This window comes from Falco biarmicus, chromosome 4, assembly GCF_023638135.1.
Source record: "Falco biarmicus isolate bFalBia1 chromosome 4, bFalBia1.pri, whole genome shotgun sequence".
In the NCBI taxonomy this organism is placed as follows: Eukaryota; Metazoa; Chordata; class Aves; order Falconiformes; family Falconidae; genus Falco; species Falco biarmicus.
The window spans coordinates 86,620,740-86,641,791 of NC_079291.1; the positions used below are offsets into that span (position 1 = coordinate 86,620,740).

The window sequence follows — 21,052 nt, forward strand, 5'->3', positions numbered from 1 at the left end:
AAGTACCTCATTTAAGGGCGTGTTTAAATCTACAGCCTTGACCATTCATAGTCTTTAGAGACTGGAGTTTATGGTTCAGAGTTTAAGGCTTAAAATAGCATTTTAGGCTGCTGTAGGATCGGCGTTGCTTGTCCCAGACATATCACACCCCTTTCCTCTGAGGCCTCCCATCACTGTGCTGCTGTGTGCAATCAGACCAGTTTGTGCCATTTCAAACTGCCCAGGGGACAGCGGGGTCAGGGTTTTCACGAGGTTTTGGATCAAATATACCAACGGCCCTACCTGTGGGACTGATAAGAAGTCTGTCTGTTATTTTCCTGCATTTAAGAAATATCCCAGTCTGCAATTATTAATCACATTAGTTGTTCACCATTTTTTTTAACCAAAAGATGTTTTTCTATTTAAAAGTTCTGTTGCGGAGAGGCATACGCATACTGCAGTCCTTTGATCTGTCAACAGGCACAGCACACTCTGCACAACTTCAGATTTGGTGAGAGAATTTTCCTCCAAGATCTTTATTTGTGAAAAAACGTAATTTAGTGATACAAGCTTTTCTGAAAAGTAGTGATTCCTTAAAGAGGAGGAGGATGAATGGACAGGGGCAGGATCCTGAAAGTCAAAAGAGAGATTCATGCTGGGAAGCAGAGTTGTATTTTAAGGCATTCACAAACATTAGTTTGGTGATAGAGTTTTCTTTAGCAGCGGCTTGTTGGAGGATGAGAGCAGGGTAAGTGCAGCTTACAGAAAACGCAGTACCTAGATGGGAACTCAAAGGAACAGTGGGGGAAGGAAACGGCATTAGGCTTTCAAGGTGAAGTGCCGATGTGCAAATTCCCAGAACAGGATGAGCTCGATTTTCAAATAACATTACAGGAGCTAACATCAACGGACAGAGGCAAAGCAACTCGGCAGCAGGCATGTCCAGTTTTCATATGGGGGGAAGAGCTCATACTGGGGCACATCGGAGAGGACGGAGCAGGCAGAGAAGGGCACTGCGTGATGCCCGGGGCAGGGTGGGAGCCTCGGGAGCATCTGTGGAGCTGAGTTGTGACCAAACCTCACTTCATCTAACCTGGCCTGGTGTCAGACTCAGCAAATGCAAGTTCTGCCTGGTGGTCGGGGCGTGCTTTTCAAATGACAAGATACCTTTTCATTCCCATTTCTATATTCAGCACTGCTACAGCTCAGGAAGCTGCAGAGGTCAGATAGGCAATAATTGATAACTTTGGGAGTGCAGCTTGGAGCCCCCGACTCTCCATTTGGTGCCCTGCCAGCCTGACCACCCTGCTCTGAATAATTTGATTTTTTTTGTCTGCTGCTAGATTTTAGGGGGATGTCAATCTCACACCTACAGGGCCATCATAAACAGCAGTGAGAATTGCATGCTGTCAGCGGGGACGTTGGGCTTCTTGTAGCCTTGTACTTCTTGCAACGCAGTTGTAGCATATTTAATGCTAGTTGTTGTAGTGATGGTCCAGGAATGAGACTGCTAATGTGCCTCCTTTTTGATATCACAGAGTGTTTTACAAATATAGCTTTTAGTCTGGCAAAGTGTTCATGCCAAGCAAAACAGACTCCACCTGTGCAGATTTGCTTGAAGACAAATCTTATTCTCATCTACATGCCTTAGAACCCTCTACTCCAATTATCCTACATGTATATAATTGTGTGTACTGTATTGCCTCACCTAATTAAATTTCAAGAAATGGGAGAGCACTTTGGGGTTGTGTGGGATTTGTTTAAGAGATCTCAGAGCTGTCAAAGAAAAGATTAATCTCACAACTCTTCCTCCTTACAGTAAACATGCTTCAGATTGCAGCCAAATATACTCTGCACTTCACACATCTGGGTATTAGCTCGCTTTCGGTATTGTAAATTACTTCCAGGAGAAGGACTGAATCATGGACTGGAGGGGTGTGAGAAGTCTGCCTGCATTAGAGAGAGCTATCTGATGGCATCTCCCTTCCCTGCTTCTTGGATTTTTGTCTTTCCTGCTTACTTGCTACTTTTCTGAGGCAATGCTGTCATGCCTCATCATCGTGATTTTTTTATCAAGATTCTTTGGTGATGTTATGTCATGTCCAGATCCCTCTATGATGACATCGCTTCAGCCCTTGAGATGTTTAGGGACTCTCTTAACATTCTGCCAGCCTCAACTGTTGGAGGGAAAATAGGCAAAATGCAGGGCTGGATGGATGGGCAATGTGATGGGTTCTGACAGTTCATCCTTTCACCCAGTAACCCTGTCAGAGTTGGGTTCTTGAGTTGATGAGTCACGTAAGAATTGAAGGATCACGCCTGTAGCTTGTAAGATGATGGACTGCTTCATTAAGCTTGGACAGGCGAGGACCTATTAGTGGAGTTTGGTGCGTAGTGCAGAGGACCTGGGTCTGTACCTCGGTTCAGTTTTGGTCTCTCATCAGTGATTCAGTTATTCCCTCCTCGTACTGCAGTTTTAAGCAGAAATAATTCCACTGACTCAGCTGGGTGCAATGGGGCTTAATTATTGTCTGTAAAGCGCTTTGAAATCCTAAATGATCGATGCCTTGAGAGTGTGTGTGATTAGTACGCTGGATGCTGTGTTGTGAGCTCAGCTGCAGACTTTGAGTGAACAAACAAGTTCATTTGGCTTGGGGCAGCCAGCTCCACGAAACTATGCAAAAGTATCGAGTCTGTGTTGTTGTGTTTTTTTTGACTTAGCACTAATGGATCCATTGTTTCATGTAAAGGTTTCTACCGCTCTTGTAATAGTGTGTGACATTTACAGTACTCTTTGTTCCATTAGCAAAGTAATTTGAGATCTTTATTATCCTTTGGAGACTTTACTGCTTGCTGTTTAACTTCCATGTGACTGGACCCTGGAAAAAAATCTCTTAAAATAGTACAAGAGTCTAAAAATAGGGAGGAATTAATCATTTCATAAGGAGTAAAATAATTAATCTAGTGCACTTTAATAAGATCTGTAACATTAGAAAACACTACTTACTGTTTCCTCTTTCTCTTCAGAGCCACCAAAATATGCAGCAGCTCTATCGTGGAGTCAAGGTGCGTCTTGCCTCACAGTTTGAAATCATAATTTGTTTGTATCAGCTACAGTTCCTTTATTTCAGAAGAACAAAGAAATAGCATTTAATCAGCATGTTCTGAATCACTGGTGAAAGGTATTGCTCCATAATCTGAATTTATTACACGAGGACACACTCTAGATGCAAGAAAATGGCAAAAGTTGTTATTCCTGGGACTATCTTCCTGGGGTGCTGTCACTGCAGTACCCGAGGGACTGAGCCCGTTTGGGTCCCGCTCGCTAAGTGCCTCATCCACACTCCTTAGCAAAACACACTCGTTCTGATTCACCAAGAAAGCTCAGCAGTGGGTTGGGTGTTGGAAAGCATCAGAGTTTGCTGAGCCACATGTGTGGGAATATCTTTTTCTTGCCATTAAGACATGACTCGCTCCTGCATTGAAGTAATGCAAGAGGCAGCAGGGATGTGAATCTGGGAAAGTAGGTGAAGGGTGAACTGCAGAAATCTGGTGTGCAGGCAGAGATGGAGCGGCAGGGAGCTGGACCACTGACCTCCTGGGCAGCCAGGCAGGGTGTTTATCACGTTCAACTGTTCAGGTGGGATTTTCAATATCAGGTCACTCAGGTGCTGAGCTTCAAACCTTGCCTGAAAGACAACTGCCTGCAGTGGGCTTTGCACCGGTTCAGGATGAGCATGGTGCTGCCTGGTAAGGGATGGACAGCAAAACTCATCCCTGCTGCAGCCTCTGACTTCAGCTCCTTTGCCAGTTTTGTGCCTCCAGCTGATTTCACGGCAGCCAAGCCTCTCTTGCCTTTTGGCTGTTTTGTGCCCGTCTCTGCAAGGTAAGCTTGTGCCCTGCATGGAAAAGCAGAGCTTGGCAGAGTCTCCCCATGAAGGACCTCAGAGCAGGAGGCTCCATGACTTGGCCATTAGCTTGCGTGGCCTTTGGCAACTCACTCGAATGCTCTGGGCCTCGGTTTCCCAGTCTGAAAAACAGGATGATCACAATTACCAAAGGTGATGTGAGTTTGCCGAGTGCTGCACAGCCAGAGGAGGAGGGCAGGCTCTGCACCAGAGTGCATGAGGCTCCTTGTTCAAAACGATGTTGCCTCCACCCTCTCATCATACTCCCACGGGAAGATGCTGTAGAGCCCAAATGGCCAAAAACCTGTCATGTATAGAATAAGCATTAATGACCAAGTGTGCCGAGACCCCATCACAGGGCCGACCTCCTCAATTGCTTTGTTTTCATGCTCGGCTGAGTCGCAAACCTTCCAATAAACACCAGAGTCATTATAATAAAAATGTGGAAAATGCTGTCATTAAACCACACCGGTTTATTTTTCAAGTGCCTCTTTCTGGGACATCAAATTCATTTAGATCATTCTCAAAAGCCACAAATCCTGAATGGGTGCAGTAATGTGTGTGGTGGGAGGTGAGAGCACAACAGGCATTAAATTGGGTAAAGAGGGCTCTAAGGGAGCTCGGCTGGGTTTATTGCAGGGGTCTAAGACGTGATGCCTCCAGCTGCTCATCCCTCCTTCCCCCCAGCCATGGGGACCCCTGGGCAGTTTTTCAGACTGAAACTTTGTGTTTTTTCAGCAGAAACCTCAGTTCATGCTCTGATAGCTCAGAGCTGTGGGGGAGATGGCTGGTCCAGCAGAGAAGCAGCAGTTACCTCCTGGAGAGCCCGAGCATCCAACAAGATGGGGAGCTGCAGCTGGATCTTCCTCTTACAGAAAGACTGGGTTTGTTCCAAAATAATAGATGACCTTAAATCCTTTCAGCAGCAGAGCCATATGGTTAGATCGCACTCCACCTCGACAAATTAATAACATTGTGAAGGGTTTGTCCAAGCACTGGGGTAAGCTGAGCAAAGTCTCAGCTCAGTGTCTGTGTAGTTGATAAATGTGATGCTGGAGCTAATAATGTGTTTATTAAGTGAAAATGTAAAAGTGGGGTTTTCAAAAGGGCTTGAGATCAGCCGGATCCTGCTTGGGTGAACCCAAGTACCTGCAGCTTATAGAAGTGGCCCAAAAGGCTGAAATCTTACCCTCACGGGGTCTGTAGAATACTTCCACAGGAGCCAGGATTTGTTCAAAAGATTTTTATCTGTAAAGAAGGATTTTGTTCCTCTGGGGGAGTTCCTGACACGAAGACCACCTTGGAGCAGCACGGTGTGATGGGTCCGCTGACGTGCTGCAGTGTTTGTGGGAGCATCGACTGCTGTGAGGGGAGCTGGAATCCTAAAATTATATTTTAGTTACTTAGAATATAAATAGAAGACAAACTGCTTGTCAGCTGTTTTGTTCTAAAGATGCGTAAAAATACTTGGGAGAGAAAACATGCACTCTACTAGAGATCTGGAGCCCTACTATATCATCCTGAAGGGTCTCAAAGTGCCTTGCAGACACAAGAGGCTGGCTGTGAGCAGGAATCATTCAATGCACTGGGAGGAAAGAGTTCAGTTCAGTTCCCAGAGAGTCTATATGTGTGATAAGTTATTCAAGTTACACCAAAAATACACATAAAAGACACTTTAGGCAGATCTCGAGGAATGAGAAAATCTTCCACTGCTGGGTGGGAAGGTTGAGCCCACGTTGGTGTACTGCTGCAGCGAAACATCAGCTCCTAAAACCTGTTTGCTCGGGAATGGGGGCAGAGGTAGGAACGAGCCTCTGCCTTCTCCAGGCTGAGCGTCAGGTCATTCAGAATTGATCTGGCTCTCGGGGGGAGAAGGAACTGTAATGGCTTATTACTGAGTGGAATAAACCTGGCAGTGCGTGTCTGGTTGTGAACTGGGATTTGGTGACCAGGGCAGGCTGCGATGTGATTATCTGTGTGCTGTACCGATGCCATTCATTAATGGCTCTGTTAAAACGTGAAAGTGGTGAGGCCGTTTGTAATGTTCAGAGCACTCAAAGGGTGATGAAAATAGCCCACCCATCAATGACCTGCTTGGTGGGAGAAGGGAACCCAGCTTTCTCCTTACCGTAAGCCTGGGAGCCTCCGAGAAGTTGGGCCATGGGTGAGTTGGACACTCTGGGTCTGGTTCATTAACAGAAATGAGTCGTGCTCCATGCAGTGTAACTTCCAGTACTCTGCTCGGGAAAAGGCCGGGATCTCCTTCTTACCAACTGGGATTTCACTCGCTCCCAGCCTTCCCAGAAGAGGAGAATCATGAGGCTTTTCACTGAGACAGACCATCTTATACCTCCCCATGTCTTATTGCTGCTTTGCACTTCTCTTTTCCTCCTCCTCCTCCTCCTCCTCCTCCTCCTCCTCCTCCTCGCAGCCCCAGCCCCGCTGTCTCTGGCCCTCGCCTAGCCAAGGGGCTGGCTCCTGCAGCAGGAGGTTGTCGCTTGGCTGAGATGAGCAGAACCTGCTCCCACACACTGAGGGGTCCCCAGCGTGGGTCTGTCTCCTGCTTGCACGTGCAAACACGTCCCCATGCCTGAGCAGAGGATCACAAAATGCCGGTGTGGGCAAGCTGGGCTGATGGAGAGAGCTTCGCTGCTGGGCAGGATGGGGGAGGCTGGCTGGATGCTGGTAAAGAGCTGGGCAGCCTGGTGGTGGGAAGCAGGCTGGCCACATTCCTTGGGACCATGCTAAAATAATCTCAAAAAGAGAAATGGGCACCCAGAGGCTGAGAATAAAGTCAATCAAGTTACTGTGCGGCCTGAAAAAAAAAAATAAAAAAAAAGAAATTAGTTAGTCATAGTTCAGTGTATAAAGCCAAGAACTTGGCTAATAAATGAGAGGAACTGGAATTGCTCCCTGATGAGCATGAATTTTACCTGCTTGGTTGCATTAAGGAATCTGAGGGGAAAAGTCACCTGACTGGAATGGCAAAATTTGCAGTAATGTCCTATTTAAGAAGACCTGAGTTGCAGAAAAGAAGGGGACGCAGCCTGACAAGCCCACTGCAAATGGTCTTGAGCACTTTGCTGCAGGACAAAGCCCCTGTCCGCTGTGGGCTCCCGCATCGCGGCGGGTTGCAGAACACAGCGGGGAGCTCCTCACATCTCTCCAAAATATCTACAGGCAAAACATCGTGTGGTCACAAGATTTGGATCCAGGCAACATAAAGTGGCTCTCAGCAGGAGGCAGCAGGGATGGTGTCACCAAATCCCCAGTCCTCCTGTTTGTTAAGAAGTGGCACCAGAGGAGTGTTGGAAGGGGCTGGAAATACCAGGTCCTGTGATTTCTCTGGATTATGGAGGCAGCAGGCTTTGGTGAAGAGGAAGACGAGTTGGCAGGCATCCCACGGGAATCAGGTATTCACCTCCTGGGTCATCTTTTTTTTCCTAAAGAAGAGAGGGAAGAGCAGGAATTACTGAAGGAGCTGTTCGGGTGGGAGTCAGGCAGCTGGCCGCTTTACACTGCGACGGACAAGTGACCAAGAGCAGGCGGTGATCCCGGGGGTAGCAGCAGTCTGAGCCCCCCGCATGGGTGCGGTATCTCATCTCTTCCTATTGCTTTGCACCTCTTACGCAGTCGTGACTTTGCCCTGCACCAAGGCAAGTTCATGGGCACTAGGACCCACAAACCACAGGTGGGATATTAATTGAGCTGAGCGAGATCGGAGTGAAATCTGGGTCTCAACGCTCCGTGGGTGCTACGAAGGTGGAGAGCACAGCAGGACACTGAGCTCCCTGGGACACATGGGCCCTTTGCACCCCCCAGGCAGCAGCAGCAGCATCTCTACGCCGGGGCAGGTAACCACAGCAGGGTTCAGTCTCCATCACTCACCTCCATCTGGTACCCCACGTGTTTGTTGAAAATCACTGCAATTTGTTCTTACAGTTGGTTCCTCCAGGGCATGTTCCTGCTGCCTTGCTGTTGGTCCCACTCTAGGCAGTGAGGCTGGGGGCACAGGACCTCCGAGGGTCCTCACTTGCAGTCAGTTTGTAACATCTCTTCCTCCAGCAGCAAATCCTGCCGGTGTCAAGCAGGTCCTGAGGGGCTGGAGAGGATGCTGGGCTGTGGGGAACTTGGGGGGCTGTGGGGAGGTTTGAGGGGCTGTGGGGAGGTTTGGGGGGCTGCAGGAAAGTTTGTAGGGCTGCAGGGAGCTTGGGGGGCTGTGGAGAGGTTTGTGGGGCTGTGGGAAGGTTTTGGGGGCTGTGGGGAGCTGTGGGGTGGTTTGGGGGGCTGCAGAGGATGCTCGGTGCTGTGGCAGGATGTTAAGCATGGTGGGGAAGATGCTCAGCGCCACGGAGAAGGTATTTAGGGCCACGGGGAAGGTGCTGGGGCTGCAGAGGGCCCCACTGGGAGGTTTCCTGGGCCATGAGGAGGATGATGAAGGTAGCGGGGAGGATGCTCAGGGATGCTGGGGGCGGCGAAGGGGGGTGCTCAGAGACGGGAGGACTGCTCGGGGCCGCGGGGGGTGCTGCAGGGGGAGGGCGGGGGGCCACTGGAGGCGGCAGGTAGGAGGTGGGGGGGCTGGGGGCTGCCGGGGCGGGGCCGCGGGGTGCCCCTCCCGACGGCGCTATAAACCGGCGGGGCGCGGGCGCGGGGCAGAGCTCGCTGGGGCGGCCGGGGCCGGGGGCTGCCCCTGCCCGCACCCTGCCCGCACCCTGCCAGCCCGGCGCCATGCCGAGGGGGCGGCTGTCAGGGGGCGCCTGGGGGGCCCTGGTGCTGCTGGGGCTGATGCTGCCGGCCGGCGCTTGGTACAAGCACGTCGCCAGCCCCCGGTACCACACGGTGGGGCGCGCCTCGGGGCTGCTCATGGGGGTCCGCCGCTCCCCCTACCTCTGGCGCCGGGAGCTGCCGGCCGAGCCCCCCCGGCGCCCCGGGGCAGACACGCCCGCCGCCCCCCCGCCGCCCCCGGGCCGCCCCGTCGGGGACACGCCGCCGGCCGCCCCGCCGCCGCCCGGTCCCGGCCGCCTCCTGCAGCGCCTGCTCCGGCGGGGCTGGGGGGTCCCCGCGGGGGTCCCCGCCCGGCCCCCGCCCGCGCCCCACCCGCGCCCCGCCGAGCTCAGGTAACCCCGGGGCCCCGGCGGGCGGGCGGGGGCGGTGGAGCCCGGGGGGTGTCGCCCGGGGGGGGGGGTGTCACGGCCTCTCGGCAGGATGCTGGAGGGGTGACACCCGTGTGCGGGGCGCTAGAGCCGTGCTGCGGTCCCTCGGTGGCACCACCGCGGTGCTGGGGGGGGCGCCAGGGAACGGGGATGCACGGAGCCTTGGAGGGGGCTCCCCAGGGAATGGGGGTGCACGGAGCCTTGGAGGGGTTTCAGCAGAGAAACGGGGGTGCACAGAACCTTAGAGGGATTCCACCAGGGAATGGGGTGCACAGAGCTTTCGAAGGGGTCCCCCAGGGAACAGGGGTGCATGGAGCCTTGGAGGGGTTCCCCCAGGGAAATGGGGGTGCATGGAGCCTTGGAGGGGTTCCACCAGGGAATGGGGGTGCACGGAGCCTTGCTGCGGTGTCCCATCCTGCAGGCCCTGGGGTTTTGGGGTGCTCCAAGCAGTCAGCTGGGCTGCCCCATGGCATCACCCAGATATGGGGAGCTGCCCCTCAACACCTGCACCACTTCTGCACCCAGCCCCGGCTGGGCTGGGAGGGTGTTGGGGGGTGAGGGGAGCCGTGACCCCACAGGACAGCCCAGGTCCGGGGGGTTCAGCCCCGTCACCACTGTGTGGGTGCCACAGCCAAAGTTGTGGCTCTGCCACGGTTTTGAACTTGACCCACAAGGTGTGTGGTGCCCCGCAAAGCGGCCGGGAGGAGGGGGCAGGTTCCTCCTCCCCAGGGGATGTCTGTGGGGGAGCTGCACTTTGGTTTTAAGACTGAAAAAGGAGGGGGATTATTTCTGTGCCCCCTGTTTGGTGCATCACAGCCCTGCACCCTGCAGGACCCAGCTGCCAGGGCTGGGAGGGTACCCATGGGGGTGATGCCGCGGTGCTCCTGGTGTGGCCCCTCTGCCGGACCCCTCTCCCTGCCCCCCAAAAGGGGCTCAGCCAGGCTGCGTGGGGCTGGCTCGGGGCTGGCTCCGGACATGACATTTCTTTCCTCTTATGTCACACTGGAGCCAACATCCAGCTGAAATCCACGGGGGCTGTTAGCTGTTGGAGCAGCCCCTGAATCATGTAGCTGTATTCCTCCGCCCTTGCATTTTTGGAGGAAATAACGGGATTAGTATCTTTTTGGGGAAGCCCGGACGGGTCAGCTCAGCCCTGCGTCATGCCTGTACTGTGCCGTGTCCTCCCGCAGCCTGGCTGCATGCGGGGAGAGCGGTGCTGGTGCCATGGCTGGGGCTCCAGACCTTTGGACATGCGTGTGTCCCCCCCGATGTCACAGCCACATTTCCAGGGGAGCTTGGCAGGCAGGGCCAAGCTCGGCGTTCGGGAGCCTGCAGCCACCCTGGGCTGGATCTGAGCCCACAGAGAATATTAAATGAGGACCGCGAATGCAGCGCTGGTTCCGGCGCTGTACGGTGGGGAGATGCGGTCCCACGTGGGCAGGGAGGTGGTGGCAGGGCTCAGGTGTGCAGCTGGATGCTCTGCAATAACCCAGCCCCTCTCCTTACAGCTTCTCCCGCTTGAAGACGTGGCTCTGATCCACTGAAGGGGCCCGGCAGAGATGCTTCAAGCGGCGGAGGAGCATTGACTGCCCAAGGTGGAAACCATTCACCCTAGCTGGCGAGGAAGACTCTCATCGGCAGATCTCCCGGTACTCTGACCTCTCTGAAACCATATAGACAATTGCATTCCAAAAAAATTCTAATTTTTCATGGCCGCTGTCCAGATGCAGTGGTAAATTCATCTTGTTTTCAGGTCAACCTAGTGCTATAAACTTGGGGAGAAATAAACAGGGAAGATATTTATTTTTGTTTATTTTTTTTAGATTTCTGTACTAGCTTGTTTGCAATATGATACAAACGTACTGTTTGCTTCCTAGGAACCTGCCCTCATTAAAATGAGAATCGATCAAAGGAAACTTTGGCTTCATTGTACTGTTGTGGTGTGTTGGGTTTTTTTTAAAAGCAAAACCTGGTACGGCTCTGCACGGGGCAGGCACTTCAGTGGTAGGTCACTCCCAGATTTTTCTGACATGATTTAACTCCTTGACACATTTTCTTCTGCAGCTTTACAGTAAATCTCTTTTACTACCCGTCAGGCAGTTACTGCCAGGCTAAGCGTCAATTAAGATGACAGAGTTAGACATCTTTTGTGGACTGGGCTGAAAAAAAGCTCTGTGACTCCTCACTGCTCTAGCTGGTTTTTTGCTTGCTTAAGAGCTTCATTTTTTATTATGTCTGCTGATGAAAGTAAGTGTTATTCCCCATTTAAACGGGGAGAAGCCTCAGGGCCGGGCAGGAGCACATAGTGAGGTGTGCTGGAGCAGGTGGGATCTGGGCTCTAGAGAAAACTGAGGTTTGGGGGGCTGAGTCTGGCTCCCGTGGATCGCTGAGCCCTCGCCTGCCAGCGCTGGCAGATTTTGCAGGAAATCTGGCAAAACGAGACGTTTCCACCCCTCTCGCCTGAACCGCCTGCTCCTGCCAAGCCCCTGCAGCTGACTGTGGAGTGGGGGCAGCAGGGTTTGTGCTGCTTTGGTTCAGATCTGAAAGGAAAACCCCCTCGTGGTGTTTGTTTGGGAGCCAGGTGCACACCAAGCCCTGCCTGCCGTGCTGCCCCTCGCACCTGCTGGGCTGCTGGCACATCTCGCTGGGTCTCAGGGAGGATTTGGGGTTCTGTAAGATGTGAAGGATCATCCTCTCCCAAATGATTCCCAACCGGTTTCTCCTCCCTGTCCCCACTCTCTTGCCCCCCATGATTTTCCAATTTCTGCTCTTCATTAGAGCAGCATGGTGCTCAGATGGGCCAAATAAGACTCGATTGCCAATAACCCATTAGGCAGCTGCACTTGAAAAGGGACATACCTGTCAGGGTGCCAATCAGCCGGTGGAGTGGCCACCGAGGCAAATTGCCCTTCTTGATGGAGGTAAGTGATAAAATGAGGTAGAAAATGTAAAGGTCATCGTTGCACAGGAAGATGAGCAGAGAGCAGGATGAAGGGTGATGTGATGAGAGATGTGACTCAAGCGCATGCTTCTGCCCTCATCTGTCGGAGAGAAGCACTTGTACATGCCAATTACTGGGGCAAAACCAGCAAGACACGTAGTTAACCACAAGCCCTTCACTTCCCATCTTGTAAAATAATTTTTCCTGTTGCTGTTGAAGAGCATGACTGATTCCCCAGCAGAGCTGTAAAATAATTTCCTCTGTGCTCCCAGCTCTCCGGAGAGGTCTGGGTCTTCCCCAGAGGTCAACAAGCCCAATAAAATGGAAGAAAGCTTAAGAGGGTGTTTAATTACCCCTCCCGCCTCAGGGCAGGACCCAGCCATCCCTGATGGATGTTCAACTGATCCCTTCTAAAAGATGGTCCTGGGGGAGATGCTGCACTCCTCACGGTCTGCCTCCCGTCCCCCTCACTCCGGGGGGCTGCATGCCTGGACCACAGGGACCCCCTGTCCTGGCCCCCATGGGTGCCCCAAGATGAAATGCAGCCCCAGGGAGGGTGCTGGGTCCCTGCCCAACACAGGCTGGGATTGCAGCTGGGAGCAAAGCGGGGGTATGAAAGCTTTCGGGGGGAGCGTGGATGGGCCCAGAGCTGCAGCTGCACATCAGCTCCTGGCCCCGCTCAGGGTCCTGGTGACCCCTGACCCCCACGGAGCAGCTTTGAGGGGGGTAAGTGCAGCCAAGGAGGTAAATTCTGTCACTTCTTTGGGCTCTGGGAGATGTGGGGGGCTCAGAACCCCCCAGGTGACAGTGGGACACATCACCCCTTCTCTCCTACCACGTCCCACCTGGTCACTGAGGCTGTGGGGCGGTGGGCAGGGGTGCCAGGAGTGCGGTGGCACCCGGTGGCTTTGCCGTGCCCTCTTGTGGTCACAGCGATGCCAGGGGATGAGGACGGCTGGGGAGCTGCAACAGGCGTGAGCCCTGCCACCATGTCCGCATCCCTGCGCCCTTGCAGAGTGGGGAACTGCCCCCACGGGTGCCCCTCCATCTGCACAGCCCCAGCCGCGACCACGGGCCCAGGAGGGGGTGGAAGCCCTGGGCTAAAGCCTGTCCCGCTGCTCCATGTCTGGACCAGGGCGGCCCAGGGATGTGGCTGCTCCCAGCTCTGGGTCCCCGCGCAGCACGTGGGGTTTGGACCTGGATGTGGCCGCTGGTCCAGGGCCATCTCCAAGGTGCCACCTGGCAGCTCTGCAGACCCAGTGCCGCTGGGCAGAGCCGGGGCCAGCTGACGCAGCAAGGCTTTCCCGGATGGGGTGCGCCATCACCCAGCCTGCTGTGCCAGCGGATGCATTTTATCCCAGTCCAAAAGGCAAGTGAATCCCAGGGGCTGCGGCGGGCAGGAAGACGTCCCACCCCAACCCACCCTGAGCCTGGGGCGTCTCCTTTTCCTTCCCGGCTACCCAACCTCTCCCAGGGGGCCAGCAGCGTTCACCGAGGCAGCCGGGCACGCCGGGGCTGGGGGCTTTGGGGGGGCAGTGTCTGGGGCAGGAACCAGCAGCCTTGGGGGAGCCGGCGTGAGCTCACACCCATGCTGGCCCATGCACTCACACAATGACTGCAGGGCCCTTGCATGTACCAGGAGGAAGAAAACTCCCCAAAGAATTTCCTCCGTCGTCTGCTCTGCCCAAAAGCTGTTCCTCACCCTGCCGGGATGCAGGCGGCTGGGGCTGAGTCCCTCTCCGGCGGGTGCTGGGTGCGGTGGTGGCTGGGGATGGACAGTCCTTGGGCAGATGGTCCCTGCAATGGCCCCGAATGGGGGGCCCAGGCTGCGGGACCCAGCACTGAGCTGAGGTCTGCCAGGGGTCCCGTCCCATCCCACTGGGCTGCCCACAGCTTCCCACTGACACCACCCAGGGGAATTGACCTTGGCTGGAGATACGGGGTAGGAGCTGCAGAGAGTAGGAGATAACAGTATCTCTGTGCCTGCTGCTTTGCTGATTTCCAAGATGTCCCGAGTGCTGACAAGGCGCCTGTGGCTTACAGACACAGGCAGAGCCCTCCCTGGCCGAGCTGCAGCAGCCCAGGGCTATTCCTGGGGAGACGCAGGGTCAGGATCCTCCCATGGGCCCCATGCTGCCACCCATGCGTCCCCACCGGTCTCCCGAGGGCTGTGCTGGCCCCACATGTGGCCACCCTGGAGCTGCATCCTCGTGTTGACTGTACACAGGGCTGTATTTGGGGAGCGCCCGTGCCGCCTGGTTGGAGCAGCTCACCTGCTGCGGGCACGTGCCGCAGGGAGCAGAGGTGAGCCATGCCAGCGCTGCCCTGCCTGCTCTACCTGCTCCCCGGCCATTCTGCTGGACGTGCCCGTCTCCTGGGGATGTGCAGGCTTGCTGCTGGCTCTGGCACAGTGGTGGCAGGTGGTGCAGCAAAGGTAAAACGTCCCCTTGGGGTCCCCTCCTGAGTAATGAGGTGCTGGGATACAGGCACTTTCCCAGCCTCGGACATTTCCCCTGTCTCATTTTCTGGTGGATGTTCCTTCTAATGTTTGCAGGAGAGAGCAAAACCCAGATGCATCCCCCACCGGGTGGTGAAGGGGACCTGCTGACCCCCAGCCCAGCCATGCAGCTGCTGCAGGAGAAGCAGCCCCACAGACTGCCCTGCACAAACCCCATCAAGAGCTGCCAGCACCCCAGGGGCCAGCTGAGGTCCCTGGGGATGTTCTGGCCCTTCTGCTTATGCCAAGAATCACAGAATCATTCAGGCTGGAAAAGACCTTTAAGATCGAGTCCAACCATTAACTCAGTGCCGCCAAGGCCACCACTAACCATGTCCCTAAGTGCCATGTGCCAAGAAAATGTTGCAGGAGTGGTCCCAGCCCTTGCAGTGTCGCCTGGGTGCTGGGGTGGCATCTGGGGCTGGACATGCCAGCAGAAGAGCTGATGCCTCCAAAACCCTCAGCCTGGGCCACGACTGTCATGGCACAGTAGGATTAAACCCAGGCACAGCCGGGCTAAAACCCCGGCACGGGCCGGCTGCACTCCCAGCCCCCCGGGCTGCCGCGGCTGGGCTGGTGGGGGGGGGGGGGGTCCCAGCTGGGTGAAGCTGGGAGCCCCACCATCTCCATCCACCTCCAGCCCTGAAAGAGCCTCTTTGAGGTGCTTCTGCAGCTCCCTGCTGAGGCCACCCTCACCCCCTGCCCTGGGGCTTGGGTCCAGCTTCCATGTCAGCACATGGGGACTCCGCTTTTCCTGGCAGGACAGGAGCCAGCCGTGGTGGAGCGTGGCAGGAACGAATGCCGATGGCTCCTTGGGTGGTAGCGCTGCCCGCCTGGCTGGGCACTGGCAGGGACCTCTCTTTGGAGCACCTTTGAGGTCCCTGCCACTGCGCTGGCACTTCTGTGGACCTGCTCACCAGCGCTGCTCTGCCACCAGCCTCACCCAGGGTGGGTGCTCCTGGGGATGGGTACTCCCAGGGATGGGTGCTCCTGGCGATGGGATGCTGTTGGGGATGTCTGCTTCAAGGATGGGGTACTGCTGGAGGTGGGGTACTGCTGGGGATGGGTACTTCCAAGGATGGGATGCTGCTGGGGATGGGATGCTGCTAGCGATGGGTGCTCACAGGGACAGGGGGCCTCAGAGCCAGCTGCAGGGCTCACTGATTCTCTTACATCCACATCCTTGCTGCGGCAGGCACAACGGCACGCCGGTGGTGGCACCGGCACCAGCTGGCATCCAGCTCAGGAAACGAGCTGTGCCAGCATCGGCCTCTCCAGAAGCAAGTCCCTCTGCAGTCATATTATCCGTATGGTTTTCCCATAGCTGTTAGAGACATTTAGCTTTTCCAGGGGAAAATGATGGGCAGAGGCAGCAGGGTGCCCGTGCCATGGGGACGCGGCGGGTGTGGAGCAGGGAGGTTTGCACGCTGCCAGGGTGCAGGAGCAGCATCATTGCTTGTACTCTTGTCTGTGGGTGTGCTGGCATGTGGGAGGTCTTGGGTTTGCCCAGCCGGGCTGGGGACCATCGCCAGCTCCATGCCTGCACAGCACCATGTGCTGCCGGGCCTCATCCAGCTTGGTAGCCATAGCGCTGCTATCTGCTTGCAAATAATAAAGGACCTGGGCAGATTCCTACCTGACAGCTTGTGCAAGAGCAGCATAACTGAACTTTCTGGACTTTCACAATCCACAGAGCATATAATTAATCCTCCTAATGATCAGTTCCCCTTCTATCCCCATAAATCTAACCTAGAAAATGTTTACAGCTCAATAGTGCCACACACAGAGGCTTAGAGAAAATGAGACCGTGCCTTTTATGAGCTTTCCTCTCGTTCCCAGTTCCTCTGGCAGCACAAATAAATCATTGGCCTTTCCCCGCTCCATGAGAGCTGCTGCTCCCCGAGAGCAGCCAGGACCCAGCAGCCCCACGCTGAGTGATGGCGAAACAAATGAGGAATGAGCACGGCCGCATCCACGCCAGGCGGAAAGCCCGAGACTTCGTTTATTAATAGTCACGAGCCAATTACTGCAGTAGCAGCAGCTCTCTGCAGCTCCCAGCAAGGACTGTCCAACACCACTGCTGACAAGGGTACATCCCTGAGCCTGGGCAGAGGGACCCGGGTCTTCCTCCACACCCAGGCAGAAGGTGCTGTGGGTGGCCAAGGTCTCTCAGGATGTGGAGCCTGGCTGCAACCAGCCCAGTGAGCTCTGGCTCCACGGCGGAAAGCTGGGTGTGGAGCAGGCGGTGGATAAACAGCAGCCAACGTGTGCTGCTGGGGAGGAGGAGGCTGAACGGGAGGAAGAGCATCTCCCTGCCAGCTGCTCCCATGGCTGAGATGGAAACCAGTGTCTCACGAAAGCTGAAGGGAGGGGTGTCTGGCAGCACCCAGCCTTTTCCTCGTTCTCCCCCTGCCTTTGGCGATGCTCCTGTCGCCGAGCAGGACAGGCACAAGGAGAGACCCGCATCCCAGGGGAGGGTTGGGGAGAGGGGGGAAACAGAGAAGCCACAAGATCTGCCCAAAGCCATCCAGCAGGCACGATGTGGAGCCACGAACAAGACATGGGGCTCCTGGCATCTTGAAAATGTGTGTCCTCTGGCAGAAGATGGCCCAAAGGCACATGCAAAACCTTCTTTCTTTGGAAGGACTAGCACAGCCCAGCGACCCCACCACCAGCCTCGGCAAACCATCCTCCGAATCAAAGAGCTCCTCACCCTGACGCCCTGACCTTAGAAATGAACCATTCTCAACAGGCTCAGGTTATCAGCCAAGGTTTTTCCAGTTTCTGAATGAAGATGGGCTTCATGGGCTCCAAAAATTCCTCCCTCAGACACCACAGGGAGCCTGCCGGTCCAGCCCGCTTTCTGTGATTGTGAAACTCCTCACAGCATCTGTGTTTTGCCTGAGTGATGCAACAGGATCAGGCCTAAAGCAAACAGGGTTCAGGACACAGGTGTAATTCTCGGTCTCTGCTCAACCAAGTGCAGTGAAGGAATTAGAAGCAGATGTCAAACAAAAAGAGCTTCAAACGCTTCCAAGCCAGTAAGCACACAGTGAACTTCCTCAGGCTCCAGGCTGGCCCAATTCAGACTTAAATATGTGCCCAAATCAAGACACACGGAAGTTTAAGTGGAAAAACCTTGCCTGTGCAGTATCTGCCAGATTTAATCATGGCTCTGTTATACCAGCAAGCGCAGGAGCCCTCCTGTGCTCTCTCCTTTTTTCCCACAATGGGCCACAGATGGGAAAAGGGAGGACAGCCTTGAGCACCGCAGGGGTCTTGCACCGTGTGAGGATGCACCTTTGCACAAAGCATTTTCAAGTTTGTTCCAGCTTCTTTGCACAAAGGAGCATCCCCCACCAGCTGCACTAAGAAAATACAGCGTTTCTCCTTGCACCATGCCGGTGGCAAAGCGTGCGCTGAGCTGTGCGTCCCAGGGCAGGGGGACAGCCCCCACCCCTGCACTGTCTCAGCTCCATCGGTCCGCAGAGTGGTGGGATTGTGACAGAAATGCTCTGGTTTAGGCTCATAAGGTGCGCAACCAGGAGCAGCCAGGCAAAACTGCTGTGCTGAGTCGGGGCTCTACCAAACCCTCCGTGTGTCCCTGCAGGAGAGGGGACCCAGCGGGGGCTGGGTCGGGGGTCCCGGTGTCCCCAGGCAGTGGGTGCTGGGCTGCTGCTGCCTCCTGCACCCAGCAGAGGTGGGCAGGGAAGGTTTGCTAAAGCCTTCCTGGGAATGGTTTGCAGATCCCGGCATCTCTTTTGGGTTACATCTTCTTGCTGGACAGCTGACGCTTGGTGCCTGACCCTCCTTAATTTCGCTACAATTAATAGATGTTTTTTTGGAGAAAAAAACACCTTTTGGGGACACTGAGGTTGGAAAAAAACCACAAGTCCAGGTCACACTTGAGAAAATGCTTGTGCTCAAGAAAATAAGCAGTTTTGAAAAATTCACCTCTTTGAAATGATTTTTTGTCCCTTTTTTTTTATTTTGCAAGCTACCAACTCTTTTAAAGACATTCAAAAGGGTTAAAATATTCTGTCTGACCACCCAAAAGATTTTGTCTCTCGTGTTTTTATTGCGCTGAATAAAAAGAAACTTTTTTGTTCAAATAAACTTGAAACGATTCCTTCTCCTCCCCCTCCTCCCTCCAGGTTTTTGGTTTGGCCAGTGAGTGGAAAAATCAATTATTCGCACTCCTCCAGCCTGATAAAAAGCTTCAGGACTCCACAAAGAGGCTCAAGGGACTACTTGTGTCGTACAGCAAATAAAACAGCCTCCGAATTTCCCGGCTTTCTGGCCTCCTCTTGTGTCACCCAAGATTTTGTGCCGAGATCAGCACTTCTGCTGCGCCGCGGAAAGCAAAGGACCCCCGGAGCAGGGGCAGCTGGCATCATCCCCGGTGCGACCTCCCTGGCTGCAAACGGTGCTGGAGCCGGGGCTGAGCCCGCTGCTGGCTGAGGGTGACAGGCACCTCGAGGGCCAGCACCGAGTGCCCGTGGGGGCCAGTGCCCAGCACGCAGCCGTAGCCACACTGCGCCCTCTCCTTGGGCACAACACCCAAGTAGCCACATTGCCTGTAGGAAACAAGGGTGGGAAGCATCGCCGGAGACACGTAACGCCATTCTCTTCCAGAACAGTGACTCTCCTCTAAGACACGCCGCCGAGCAGCTTTTTGGTTCAGACACCTTCCCTTTGAAGAGTGACTTTATGTATAACTGCAGTGGGAGTCTTTCTTTGTTGGGTTGACTGCAAATTAAAAGAGAATCAAGATTCATGTCTGGAGTGGTTTACTTACCATGCCAAGCTGGGTGCTGCATTTGCTTTAGCTCTGTAAAAACCGGGTAGGAGAGCAGCTGAGGAGGGAGAGGTAGTAGAGGAGAGCTAGAAAACCTGTGAGAGGCAGGCAGCACGCAGCGGCAGCACTGCCCCGGCTGAGCTGCGTCGTTTCCTCCTTGTGAAAGATTTCAAGGAAATGAAGACTAGGAATGCAAGAGGGTGAAGACGAGGATCTCGGTGTTTCACCAAAACAAGCTCATTCCAGGGGAAACCTGGATGGCCTCTCTGCCTGGGCACCTGGGATGGAGCCGGGAATGGCCAGGACCAGCACAGCGGAGCTGCCCACTAACAAACCCCAGCCTGGTGTTCAGAGGGTCACAAAACATTTCTGAACCCCTTGGCATGGACGAGCTCCACGTGTGACATCCCACAAGGAGCTCCACAGCTCCTGCCGTCCCAGGCTGGGGCTGCGTGGGCACAGGAGCCGCTGGGCTGCATCCTGCCCTCTCCGGACCCAGGGGGCTCCCAGCGCATCCCATCCCTTTGGGATGAACCCTGGGGATGAGGGGCCTCTGACCCAGGCCCTGCCCCCCATAGCCTCCCCTCCACGGGGTGCCCCTGGCCTGTGTCCCGCTGCCCCATGGATGAGCCCAGGCCCAGGTACCCCTCCCCGGTGGGCAGCGGTGGGGGGTCCCGGCCAACAGATGTGGGGGGCAGCATCCCCAGGCTGGCCTGGAGGGTGGTGGGCTCCAGTCCGAGGGGCTGCCTGCTGGCGTGGCCCGGGGGGGGCTCGGTGCTACACCGGAGAGGGGGGAGGGGGAGCAACACCAGGAGGGGGCTCAGCACTGCACGGGGTGGGGTGGGGGCTCAGTGCTGCCCTGAGCGGGGGTTCAGTGCTACACCAGCTCGGTGCTGCCGCAGGGAGGGTCGGTGCTACCCTGGGGGTCTCAGCGCCGCTCCAGGGGGCCTCAGTGCTGTTCCGGGGGGGGCTCAGTGGTACACCAGGAGCGGGCTCAGTCCTGCCACGGGGGTCTCGGCGCTGCCCCAGGGGGGTCTCGGTGCTGCCCCGGGCGGGGTCTGCCCTGGGGGGAGGTCTGGCGCTGCCCCGGGGGGGGTCTCGGCGCTGCCCCGGGGGAGCTGGACCGGAGCCGGAGCCGAGCCGCAGCGCCGCGGATGGCTCCGATCAACCCCGGCCGTTCCCGCACCATCGGCCGCGGGGGTCCCTCGGCTCCGTCCGCCCGGTGCCGGTGCCGGTTCTCCCCGCCCCGTCCCGAGCTGCGGCTCCGCCCCGCCCCCGGCCCCGCCCCCGGCCGCCGCGCTCCCGGCGCCGCGGGGCAGCGCGCAGCATGGCCGCGCTGCGCAGCGCCCCGGCCCCAGCCCCAGCCCCAGCGCCGGCCCCGGCCGCGGCCCCGGCCCGCCCCCCCGCTCCCCGCCGCTCCGCGCCCGCCCCGGGCCGCGCATAAAAGGGGCCCCGCGGCCGCCTGCCCCCGCCCGCCCCGGCCATGGCCAAGGACCAGCTGAAGCCGCGGCTGTGCCGCATGCTGAAGGGGGAGAGCGGCTACGGCTTCCACCTGCACGGCGAGAAGGGCAAGAGCGGGCAGTTCATCCGCAAAGTGGAGCCCGGCTCGCCGGCCGAGGCGGCGGGGCTGCGCGCCGGGGACCGCGTCGTCGAGGTGAACGGGCTCAACGTGGAGCAGGAGACGCACCACCAGGTACGGGCAGGGCAGCAGCTGCCTGCTGCTCCCCGGTTCTGCCCCCCCCCCGGCTCGGCTGTGCCCGGCTGCAGCCACCCAGG

At 56.1% G+C, this 21,052-nt stretch overlaps 2 protein-coding genes across 2 annotated transcripts in view; both read left to right on the forward strand.

Annotated features, from left to right (window-relative positions):
* The first annotated feature begins 8,583 nt into the window (after positions 1-8,583).
* NPW (neuropeptide W) lies at positions 8,584-10,945 on the forward strand. The gene is given in 3 exon segments (XM_056337738.1): positions 8,584-8,942; positions 8,945-9,004; positions 10,549-10,945. Coding segments are annotated over 3 exon segments (423 nt in total). The 5' UTR covers positions 8,584-8,615; the 3' UTR covers positions 10,585-10,945.
* A 9,681-nt stretch (positions 10,946-20,626) lies between these two features.
* The window catches only part of NHERF2 (NHERF family PDZ scaffold protein 2), a 40,527-nt gene continuing 40,101 nt past the window's right edge, over positions 20,627-21,052 (forward strand). Inside the window, exon 1 of the mRNA XM_056337691.1 lies at positions 20,627-20,969. Coding sequence (XP_056193666.1) covers positions 20,760-20,969 — 210 coding nt within the window. The 5' untranslated portion in view covers positions 20,627-20,759. The remainder of the gene's footprint in view (positions 20,970-21,052) is intronic.